Here is a 12,383-nt window from a genome sequence, read left to right as displayed (position 1 = left end):
GGCATTGACCAAGTAACTCTTTGCTAAAGATATTAGTATGGTTAGAAGGAAATGGTGCTACACATCAGGAAACTGAGAGAATGACCTCAAAAGCATTTTGAAGATCTCTGAAGTTGTCCCTTCATCACAAGCCCAGAGTCAAGAAGCATAGTTTAGGGGATGGGTCCAGGGTGCCCTCAGTGGGCTTGCTGTCCAAGACCAGTTTGGGACTCTGCTTCCTGCACCCTGACACAGTGCTCTTTGCCTACCCTAGCGGATGGCTCCAACAAGACCAAGTATAAATCATGCAACACTTGGGAGGGCGTAAGTGTTAAGTGCTGGTGGCATCCATGTGGTGCTATCTCTGTAGGCTCATAGGATACAAGAGTGGGGGGGCCATGGCTTCTTGCACCTCTATTTTAAAAGATGTCATAGACATACAGGAGGTAGAGACACAGATTTGTGGCAAGGGCAGAGCCACTGACACAAGCATCATTAGGCAATGCAAAGCAGAAAAAGCAGAAATGCAGGATGAGTTTCCCCAGAATCCCTACTATAGCCATGCCTAGTACAGTCATGAGAATGAGGCAGCCCCACAAAAACTGCAGGGCCTCCAGTGTGCCACTCTAGCCTGGGCAAGCTGAAGGCACAAGATTCTCTTCTGACTTGAGCTGCTGGGCGGACAGTGTCAGCAAAGTTATATGGCAGTTACTCCTTTCTTCTTGCTTTGTTCTTCCTTTTGAAATAAGAATGTCTATTTTATGCCTGTCCCACTACTGTATTTTAGAAGCACATAACTCAATTTTAAAGACTCACAGTTGGAGAGGAATTTGCCTCAGGATGAATCATCCCTTGAATCTTACCCATACCTGATAAGACTCTTTGCCTTGAACTTATAAGTAAATGCTGAAACAAATGAAGACTTTTAAGACTATGGGATGGAATGAATATATCTTAAATTGTGAGAAAGTCATGAATTTGGGGACTCAGGGACAGAATGATATTTCCCCCAAAATTCATGTATCAGAATTTCCCCAATGAGGATGGACATGATGGCTATGTCCATAATCCTTGCTACTTGGGAGGTAGAGCTCTAGAGGAGCAGCCAGTGCAGGCAAACAGTGAGACCCCTTCTCGACCAATAAAAGCTAGGCAGAGTGATTCATGCCTGTCATCTCAGTTATGTGGCAAGTACAAATAGGAGGATCATAGTCCAGGCCAGCCTGGCATAAATGCAAGACCCTATTCAAAAAATAGCTAAAGCAAAAAAGGCTCGGGGCATAACTCAAGTGGTAGAGCAATGGCCCAGCAAGCAGCAAGCCTTGAGTTCACACCCCAGGGCTGCAAAAAAAAAAGAAGAAGAAGCAAGGGCTGGTAGTGTGGCTCAAGTGGTAAAGTGCCTACTTAATAAGTGTGAGGCCCTGAGTTCAAACCCCAGTACCACCAAATAAATAAATAACTAAAAAAGAGGAAGAGGAGAAGCACTCCCAACTGTGCTGGGAAATGGGACTTAATAAGTGGTGATCAGTCATGATGGCCCTGCTCTCATGAATGGATTAATGCCATGGATTTATTATAAAAGCAGGCTTGGAACTGGGCAATGGTGGTGTAGGCCTACAGTCCTAGCAACTTGGGAGTGAGAGTTGCTTGAGCCCAGGAATTCGAGGCCAACCTGAGCAACAAAACAAGACCCATCTGAAAAGAAAGAAAAAGGAAAGAAGGAAGGGAAGGAGGGAGGGAGAGAGGAAATTAAAGATAGGCAAATTCAGCTTTCTCTTTCTCATTTTCTCTTTCCCATCTCCTTTCCCCTTAGAATGATGTAGCACAAAGGCCCTTGCCAGTTCCCTCCATCATGTTCTTGGAATTCCTAATTGCAGAACTAGTGGGTGCTACAAAAACAAAAACAATGATAACATCAAGTGATAATGAAGGCAGGACCTTGTGCAGTTGGCGGGAATGGAAAATGGCATAGTTATTAAGGAAAACAGTATGGCAATTACTCAAAATATATACATATATTTTTTTTTTGGTAGTAGTGAGGTTTGAACTCAGGGCCTGGCACTAGGTTAGGCAGGTGATCTACCACACCCCCAGTCCATTTTGCTTTCAGTTATTTTTCAGATAGGGTCTCCTATTTTTTGTACCCGGGGCCAACCTTGACACTGATCCTCCAACCTTGGCCTCCTGTGTGGCTGAGATTACATGTATTTACCACTATGCCAAGCTGCAAAAAAATATATATATATAAAATAGAATTTCCATGTGATCCAACAATTATACTTCTAGGAATATGCACAAAAGAACCAAAATTAGAAACTCAGGTATTTGTACACCTTTGTACATAGCAACATTATCCATGGTACCTGTAAGGTGGAAGCAACCTGAGTCCCCATCAACAGATAGGCAAAATGTACTATGACCATACTATGGAATATTATTCATCCCTAAAAAGGAAGGAAGTCTGACATATGCTACATGAACCTTGAGGACACTGTGCTACATGAAGTAAGCCAGTCAAAAAACAACAAATACTGTATGATGCCACTGATATGAGATATGTCATCAGAATCAGAGACAGAAAGTGGAATGGTGGTTGCCAGGGGCTGGGGAGGGGATATAAGGTTATTGTTTAATGACTATAGATTTACAGTTCCCAAGATGAGAGTTACAGAAATGCATGGTGGTGATTGTTGCACAACATTATAAATGAAATTAATACCACTGAACTGCACATTACAATGATTAACATGGTAAATTTTATATTGGGTATATTTTACCACAGTAAAACGTATGTCAGGGAGAAAGACCTTAAATTAAAGGAAAACCTCTATAAAGAACTAACGTTGCTGGAATAGTAAGTTCATGTAAACCACATTGTACTAGCGCCACAGTATAATTAATCTCATTTTACAGCTGCCCTTTATCTTATAACTAAGGACAGCTTTCCTCCTTTCTCTGTAAAAAATTTTCATTTACACATTTACTTTTCATGTGAGTTACAAATTAAACAACTATAATATCCCAGAAATACTAGTCACATATAGTAAATCAAAAACCTACAGTGACTACCTCAAAACAAAGTGTCAGAGTATTGTTAACCCTCTGTACCAGCAAGAAAAATTACTATAGTAATTTCATCTAAATGCCTATTTACATGCCTTAAATATAAAGTTAAATTGGTTGAAATGCATTTATGGATTTAAAATATGAATCCTGAGTCCTACAAACTCTCCTGGGGATTAAGTCAGGAATACTCTCATTCCTTGACTTTGAAGGATTTATTTGGCGTTTTCAAATCCTCACCTGAAAGCACTTTAAATATCCCAGACACCAGGCAAGCATGAATTCCTAGGAGCTGAGAAGTGGGGACTAATTCAACTACTACTTTTCCCCATAGGCAAGAGAACCCAGTGGGACACCTAGCAATCTACTGCAATATAAACAAAAACCATATTTCTCTTTATTCAAGTGTTGAAGGGAATGATTCCAGAATAGCTATTCTGTTACAAATTCTCAAATACAAAATTTCTAATCAAATGATTATAGGGCCGATGGAGTAGCTGAAGTGGTACAGTGCCTGTCTAGCAAGCATGAGGTCCTGAGTTCAAACTCCAGTGTCACCAAAAAAAAAAAAAAAAAAAAGAAAGGAAGAAAAGATTATAATACCACAAACAAGTATCTCTCAATAGGATAATTCCAATAGTCATAAAAAGAGTAATGAGAGGCAGTTGTTTGATGCATTTATGTTTTATTGAGCTCCTTGAATATCAAATATCTAGTACAGTAAGCCCACTTTATTGCCACATGTTTAACATGCAATTTTGACCAGGAATGGTAAATAAATAGAAACTGTAAAAACAATTTTTTTAATTCCAATGCAGTCATTACATAGCAAAATTGATGCAGAGAAGCTCTCAGTCAGTCCCACATTAACATAAGTTGTGTTTAAATCATTGTGTCATCTACTTAGTGTTTCCCTCCCATTAATTTAGTGAAAATCTGGCCCCCAGAAAGCAAATAATGCCCAGAAAACAAGGTAAAAGTTATGGTAATCCTTCCAAGCCAAAAGGGCAGGTGAAGTGCTTAATTTCAGTGAACATTTTAGATCTGTTGAAAGGCAGCATGCTTTTAGCAGAAGTGAAGTGGAGTTATGGGAATAACACTCAGTGAGCATTTGTGGTTTTTCCTTAGTGACAGTCTCCTCAGAACCACAGACCCACAAATAATAAAGGTCTACTGCATGTGCCAAGTTCAGCTATAGCAGTAAACAAAAGAAGAAAAGTAACTGTTCTTACAAAATTGTCATTCTAATGAGGCAGAAAAATCAAAAATAAAGAGTAGATCAGTGATAGAAAAACAGGAAGATGCTTCATCTCTTTTTTGCCTAAGTGCTATACTTTTTATACCTTTTGTTTTGGCAGAAATATTAGGAACACACCTGTGTTAGTCAATTCTTTATTACTATAAGATATGCCTGACACAACAAACTTATAAAGAAAGAGAGAAAAAAGGAACTAATGTGAACTAATGATTCACATTAGTTCAGCAACTTCCCTTACTCAAAATGCTCCTCTTTGCTTCCATTGGCAGAAGCCAAGCTTCATTACTTCTTTGTGTTCAATTTTACTTTTTGTTTAAATGGGCTATTTCTATAATTTCTGTTCTCTCTCTCTATTTAAGCTTAAAAGCTTAGCACTATGGAGTTTTACTGCAGGGAAATCTATGAGCTGCCTCTACAGCATCCATCACCCTTCTCTCTCCTTTCCTTAGAGAGCTTTATGGTTCTCGGAACTGGAAAACTTGTGTAGGCTAAGCAAAGAACAATTACATTCCCCTTCCTACTCTGACTAGATCCCAAAACTTTAAAAGTATAGAACACAGACCATTTACTTATTCTTAAGAATAGAGTTGGGGGCATGGCTAGGTGGTACAGTGCCTGTTTAGCAAGCGTGAGACTTTGAGTTCAAACCTCTGTACTGAAAATAAAATCCTTTTTGGCTGGAGGAATAGCTCAAGTAGTAGAGTGCCAACCTAGCAAGCTCAACAGTGCAAAGCCCTGAGTTCAACCCTGGTTATACATATGTATGTATGTATAATGCAAAGATATGAAGTCTGAAACTACTGCAAATTTGCTAGCATAAATGAAGCTAAGATTCAGGAAGATATATTATAAGTATATAAGCAATTAAAATGAAGTATCAAAAGAAATGAGTCTGGGTCAATTAGAAGAGAGAAACTATACAAATTTAATGAGCAGCCACTACTCCAAGGGCTCAGACAAAACACCCAAGGAAAAGCATCCCAGTGCTTACATCCAGACCTTGTTGGAGGGGGCACTGCCCTGGCCCATTGAAAGAAAAGCCTCTCTAGTGCCATGCCAGTAGAACTTACTGCAAACCTGCCTTCTCAAACTTGCAGCAGTCTTCTTTCTAGAGTGCCGGGGAGCTGATTCACAGGGAGGTATTTCATAGAAGCACATTACTACAAACCACCCATGGGTATGGCTGTGGGAAGCTGTGACGGTTCTCACAGACTGCAATAGCTGGGCACTGGAGAAGCTCCCAGGGCTTCAAATGCCTGGTGATGCAGAAAGTCAAGTGAGCTCCAGTGCCAGGAAGCAAAATCCTTTCCTCTGCAGTATTTCCTCAGGGCCCTCTAGTGGCCACAGCTAAGAGAAATATTTAAAGGACCGGAATTAATTTTTACAGAATAAGCAAGACTGAATTTAGTACTGGGGGCAATAAATTGATAACCAGCATATTACATGACACAAAACCTGGTATAAATGAAAGGAGAAACAAAGAACTTAATAATAATAGTTACAAATTTAAATAAATGTCTCTTAGTAATTGATAAAACAATCAAACCTCCCCAACCAAAAAATAAAATAAAATCAGAACATGAAGGAGAAAGACTTAAACATTATCAGTCAACCTGACATAAATGATAGAAATATATGCCACATGACAAAGAAAGATGGAAAAAGAGGGAGAAAAAAGTAAAAGGTGAAAGAAACCAAAGCTTCCAATACAGGTTAGGGATAAAGACTGATGCAGAAGTCAGTCATTAGAAGACAGGTAATACACGAAGTTAAGATTTGGGGGGTATCATATAAGAAAAGAATAGAAGTGTGGTAAAAAGACATCATAGAAGTGAATCAGTAAATGTCAATATTTAAAGACATAGCAGAGGAAGGTGAATTTAACGAGGATATCAAAAAGCAGGCTACACTTGTTGGACAGGGACCCAAGAAAAAAACTGGGAAATCAAGAAAAAAGGCTTTCAAATAATAACCACTAAATATTCTTCTTATAGTCCTAAAATTTCAAATCAAATGGGAAGCAAAGCCTTATATTTCTTTTAATAGAAGAATTTCAAAATGAGAGAATTATCTTCATTTTTTTTCCTAAGCTACAGTTTCCCAGACAATAAAAAGATACTCAGAAAACATTAAAATACATATACCCACTGACACCAAATTGCCACCTGGCTAGTTTGTCAAAGAGGAAAATATAATAACAGGTATAGGAGAGCTATAAAATAATAAGATATGGCGCTTGCCAGGCTCTGAGATCCAGGAAGCTGAAATCAGGAGGATCATGCTTCCAAGCCAGCCCAGGCAAAAATTCCACAAGACTGACTCCATCTCTATAGAAAAAAGCTGGGTGTTGTGGTGCACGCAGGGCATTCCAGCTACTGTAGAAAGCTGGGATAGGAGGATAGTGGTCCAGGCTGGTATACGCAACAAGGCCCTATGTCCAGAATAACCAGGGCAAAAGGGCTGGAGGCATGGCTCAAGTGGTAGGAGCGCTTGCCTCACAAGCACGAAACCCTGAGTTGAAATCCCAGTACCATCAAAAGAAAAAAGATAAAATACTTGCCACTAAGTGTTCTCTGGAGAAGCATTACTAAACTATAAGACCCAAGAAGACGCACAATCATCTAGCCTATTTCTCCCTATATGCTCAAATTCTATCATGGTGCCAGGTTCTGTATTTCTACATTGCTAGACTCTCAATGGTGGGAGGGAAGTGTGTGAAGGGGACAGTTGATGATGATGATGACAACGATGATAACCAATACTGTTGGCCTATTGAGCTACAATTATTTATTAGCCCAATCTAGTAATATTGTAGTCCTTTCTTCTTATAAGAATAAATAACAGCTTTTCATTTCATACCCAAAGCTTGAATAACTTTTTCCCAAGCGTATACTTTTACATTGTTGCTCTCCCAAGTAGTCATAACTTTTTGTATTTGATTCCTAGTACTTTGAAGAATTTACTGTTATCCAAAACCTTGAAAATTTGTCTCTTTCAAATAATTTATAAACAATGACACTAACACAAAATTCAAAGGCATATATTTTAAGCTATCACTTAATCAGTGTATTATTCATTCTCTTGACTGAGGTTAAAGACAGTTTTCTTTTGCAAGGCAAAGTCTCACCTAACATGAATCTCTATCCTTATATATCAGAACACTCCATACCATCTTGCCCAATAAAAATTTTAAATGGGCCAGGAGAGGTGGCTCAAGCTTGTAATCCTATGTGGGAGACAGAGATCAGGACTCTAAGGTCAGCCCAGACAAAAGGTTCTCCATGACCCCATTCAAACCAAGGTGGGCAAGGTGATATGCACCTGTCATCCCAGCTACACAGGGAAGCACAAATAGGGAGGCTCACAGCCTAAGCCAGCATGGGCATAAAGCATGACCCTATCTCAAAAATAACCAGTGCCAAAAGGGCTGACTGAGTGGCTCAAGTGGTAGAGATCCTGCCTAGAAAGCATGAGGCCCTGAGTTCAACCCCCAATACCACTTTAAAAAAATTAAGTAACTCTTGTTTTTTATGGACCAAAACAAAGATGGGCATTTTTCTGCATCTCTGCAGCATATACATTTTTAATTATTTCCAATATACTCTGAAATTCTAAAGGTATAAAAAAGTATCAGTTCAAGAATTTTGAAATTCTATTAGACCCTTTTAAACTTTTATTCAATTTAGGATTAAATAACATATGGATGATAAATTCTAGTATGTTCTAGAATCTAGAATTAAAAAGTTACAAACTTACACTCAAGCTGTGCAACCACATCTCCAGGGTCTACTGCTTCAGGGAACACCTGTAGTGGGGCAATACAGGGAGAAACAGGATGGAGGGAAGAAGCAAAAGGAAGATCTATATAAGACAATCTTTGTTCTTTCCCCTCTCATTCCCACAATATCATTCCTTTCCCAACTAACAAACTTTTGACACAGCAAGAACTGTTAATTCTTCTCTGCTTCCAATAATAACTATGAAAATTTTCACAAATTTTATAGCTGCTTCTGTTACCCTTCTAACTTCATCCGCTAGAACTCTTTCCCCCTATTTGCTAGCATGATCTTATTGCCCTCCTTGATGTTCCTCTAACTCAGCAAGCATATTCTTAACAAGAAGACTTTATATTTGCTGTCCCTCTACTTCAAATGCTTTCCCTCTAGATCTTCAAATAACTGATGGTCTCATTCAGGCTCAGTTTAAATGCTATTGCCTTCTCTGATCACCCTTTAAAATAGATAACCTTCGTAATCCACTTACTCTTCCTTTATTCTCTTTATGTATTCATTTAGCTCCAAGAGGGGAGGATTTTGCCTTGTTTATCATGTGTCTTTAGTGCAGAACAGGTATGGAACACAGCGGGTGCTAGGTAATTATTTGTGGAGAAAAGGAAAGAAGCCCATTAAGGAAGGAAGGAAGGGGAAAGGAAAAAAGAAATAGGATTTGGTAATAATTACCAAAAAGAGCAGTTTAGGGAAAACAAGGAAAAGAGACTTAGGGAAATAAGAAACACAAGACAGTCATAAGTAAAATGTGACATATGCTTTCCTGTTAATGACTTTTCTCTGTCTTATGAAAATTATTAATCATAATTCAAGGTGCTATGTTTTATGTAAAGCCCACTAAGACAATTTTAGAAACAAACTTATCCACAGAGGGAAAAAAGGCAGCTGGTTCAATATAAAATATAATGTATATTTATTTTCAAACTTACAGATTCAAGTTACAAGTTTATTCTTGGATTAAACCAAAGTACAAAATCAGCAATAACTTGTGTTATAAACTTTTATCAAAAATTGGAGTCACTTAATTTGTTAATACTTGATCATATATTTGAACTCACCTTTTCAAACACCATTCTGGCATTGAAGATCAATGGAAAAGTGGCTGGGACACATTGTGTCTTTTTGTATTGGCCAAACACACAGATGCTAAGATAGATGTCCTCCTTGTCTTTCAGCACCACTCCTGGACAAGTTACCTGAAAGAAATTAGATAAATGACTATAACTGCTTTATAAGTTTCTGAACTGTCCTACTAAAATGACTTTATCAAATACTATATAAAAAGAATGGTCTGGTAACCTAATAGAAATACTTACAAAAAAAGGGAGAGAGATTCTAGTGTTTACAGAATAAATAGTGTTTAAATAAAATGTTTTTATAAATTCCATCAATCTGAGAAATCTACAATTTTCCATTTGATTATTTGTGCCACATTTGAAATTCTGTACTAGCTCTTGGGACAGATGCTAATAACTTTAAAGTCAGCCTTAGGCTCCCACTTTTTGCTAAATGTTGACCTAAAGTTATTCAGCATCATTTAATCACAAAGGATTAACACTCAGCATAAATAAAACATTATATTTAAGGACAAAAAATACTGATGAAAAGCAGAAATCTGGTGACCATCACCCTAAACAACAGTTCATAGATCTTGAGAGATCTACGAAAGATCAAAAGCAGTGTGACAAAGCCTCAAAGCTAGAGAAATGAGAGTTTCTAGCCCAGTAAAGTGTTTTCTAATATTAAATAGCACCTAACTATCCTAATTATGATTTGATAGAAAGCAACGGCAGAAAATGTGGCATTTCTAAATAATGAATAGCAGTCTCTCCAGTCCCTGCCATTTTCCATTGTCACTGATCAACCATATTCTTAATAGGATATTAAAAGTTCCCCAAGATTTGAGTATGGTACAGTAACATTACACAATACCCAACCCATAACAATATATTTGTAGATCTGAGTATTACATGCCTGTAATCCCAACACACACAAGGCTGAGGCAGAAGGATTGTGAGTTCAAGTTTGGTCTGGGCTATGCAATAAAGCATACACAGTAAAGTAGAGGCCAGCATGGACTACATATTGAGACCCTGTCTCAAAAAACATAAAAATGACCAGAAAATTCTTTTTCAATGTTCTCTGAATACAAATTTCTTTCTTGTCCCAGAGTCTTCCATTACCTTTGTAATATAATATAGCATAATATAAGGTAAGGAGTATTAACTCCTTAGGATTCCATTCCATCTGCTCCTCATTTACTTGTAAGGCACATGTCAACTGTCACCTCCTACACAAATCTCTCGTGACTCCCTAGGTATCATTCCTCAAGTGTATCTAATTCAAACATTTACTATTAGCTTATTGTACACTAGTAAACATGTTACAAATTTTAATAGCATTTTTCAGTTCTCTTAAAGTGAGACTATTATCCACATGCAGTTTATTTTCCTCATCATTTTATCCAGAGAAATGTACTTTCAGGACTATGAAGCTTGGAGATTGTCAAGTACAGCTACAGACATTTTATATATAAAAGCAACAGAGCCCCAAGAAAGTTGAGGTGATCTACTAACTTAAGGTCACAAAGTAAATAAATGAGTCATACTATTAACTAATACATTTGAAGTGCTTCAAGCAGTGCCTGACAGAGTGTTCATCAATACTATTCATCAACACTATTATTGGTAGATTAAAAACCATATCATCTGTCTCCTAATACAGACTACCACATTGAATAAATGCCTAAGACTTCATGCCCCTTTGTCCACAGCAGTTATTTTGTGTGCCAGCAATTTTGATTCTATTTCTCTCTTACTCTGTTTTCCACTTTTGCCCTAGTAATATGCACAATTGGTCATTAAAATAAGGCTCTCAGCAAATCTATCAGTTCATTCCTACTATACCTCACTAAAACCAAAATTTTCAGAGCCCTCTAAATCTGTACTGTTCAACATGGTAGCGCTATCCACTTATGCCTAGAGATGTGGCTAGTCCAAATTCAGATGGGCTTAAGTGTAAAATACATACTTGGTTTTGAAGACTTGTACTAAACATATATAAATATCTCACAAACTTTGAATTATGTTAACAGGAAAAAATTAATATATTGATTTAAATAAAATACATCATTTAAGATTTTATCACTTCCTTTTTATATAGATCTAGAAAATTTTTAAATCATATCCTTGACTCTTCTGTTGGACAGTGCTTCTCTGCTTGTCCTCACTGGATCTGATAAGTCTTTTCCCAATTTATAACATATGAAAAAAGCCATAGATTTTTTTTCTTATCTACACTGCAACAAATTCTGCCATTCTTTAAAAGAATACTTAAAACACTTCTGAAAAGAAAACACGAAAAGGGAGATTAAAGAAAACTGGCTGGGGCAAACAGAAACTAATACTGCCCTTATAGCCAGAAGTCAGCTGAGAAAGTTTCAGCTGATCTTGAAGCTCTGGGAAAATTAAAATCACAGGCTAAGGGTGAGTTGTAAACTACCTCCCAGGGCATAGAAAACATGCCCCAACACACACATGAAGATCCTTGGCTTAAGCTAAGACTTACTGGCTCAAGATATTTAAGGAAATGCATGGCCAATTGACATAGATGATAGGGACCCAGTTCTCCCTGAGCCACTGTGGTAGGAGTTGAGCCTTATTGGAACATTGTTAAATACTGCTAAAGCATTGTTAATGTCAACGTTAACTCTTTATTGTAAGCACTCTTTTGAATGTCTGCCTTTCCTTTAAATGTGCTGAGATATTGGTGACCTAGAAGACTTAACTCCCTGACTGACAGCTGCTAGACCCTTCCTTCCTTCCCTTTCCTCCCACCCCTGGCTGCCTTGAGTGAAGAACTACAGCCAGGCAGGGCTGCCTATATGCCAGCACTCAAAGCATGACTCCTGCTGCCCCAGCAAGCAGTTTGCATTGGACTTTTGCCACCACAAGCCTCAGTGAGCTCTAGAATACCCTGCATCCACTTCCACTCTGATCACAGGGGGAGCACTTGCTTCCCCTGGTAGCACAGCAGAAGACTTGTGTGCTGATGCAAGCATAATACCTCACTCATAAGAACGGTCATGACTGGTGACATGAAACTGTGTCATGATTATTACCAACACAACCCTTCGGGCTGAGGCATGAGGGAACTGTCATGATTGTTGCAGACACCCTTGTCAGACCCTTTTTTCTGGCTATACAAGCAGGTTGTTCAACTTTATAGAACAGGCAGGAGACACTTCCTGTGCTGCAGCAACAGATCCAATAAAGAAGCACTCTTGAGTGGTTTTC

The 12,383-nt window shown here is 38.1% G+C and overlaps 1 protein-coding gene across 7 annotated transcripts in view; it reads right to left on the bottom strand.

Annotated features, from left to right (window-relative positions):
• The window catches only part of Spata6 (spermatogenesis associated 6), a 129,329-nt gene that overhangs the window by 100,590 nt on the left and 16,356 nt on the right, over nt 1-12,383 (bottom strand). For all 7 annotated transcript variants that reach the window (XM_074080192.1, XM_074080189.1, XM_074080190.1 and 4 more), the window contains exons 2-3: nt 9,147-9,284; nt 8,057-8,105 (exon numbers count right to left, since the gene is read on the bottom strand). In XM_074080192.1, the coding sequence (XP_073936293.1) occupies nt 8,057-8,105; nt 9,147-9,284 (187 nt within the window). The remainder of the gene's footprint in view (nt 1-8,056; nt 8,106-9,146; nt 9,285-12,383) is intronic.

Source organism: Castor canadensis, chromosome 7 (genome assembly GCF_047511655.1).
Source record: "Castor canadensis chromosome 7, mCasCan1.hap1v2, whole genome shotgun sequence".
NCBI classification, from domain to species: domain Eukaryota; kingdom Metazoa; phylum Chordata; class Mammalia; order Rodentia; family Castoridae; genus Castor; species Castor canadensis.
Note: the sequence above shows the minus strand (reverse complement) of the source record. Positions and strands in the feature narration are given on the sequence as shown.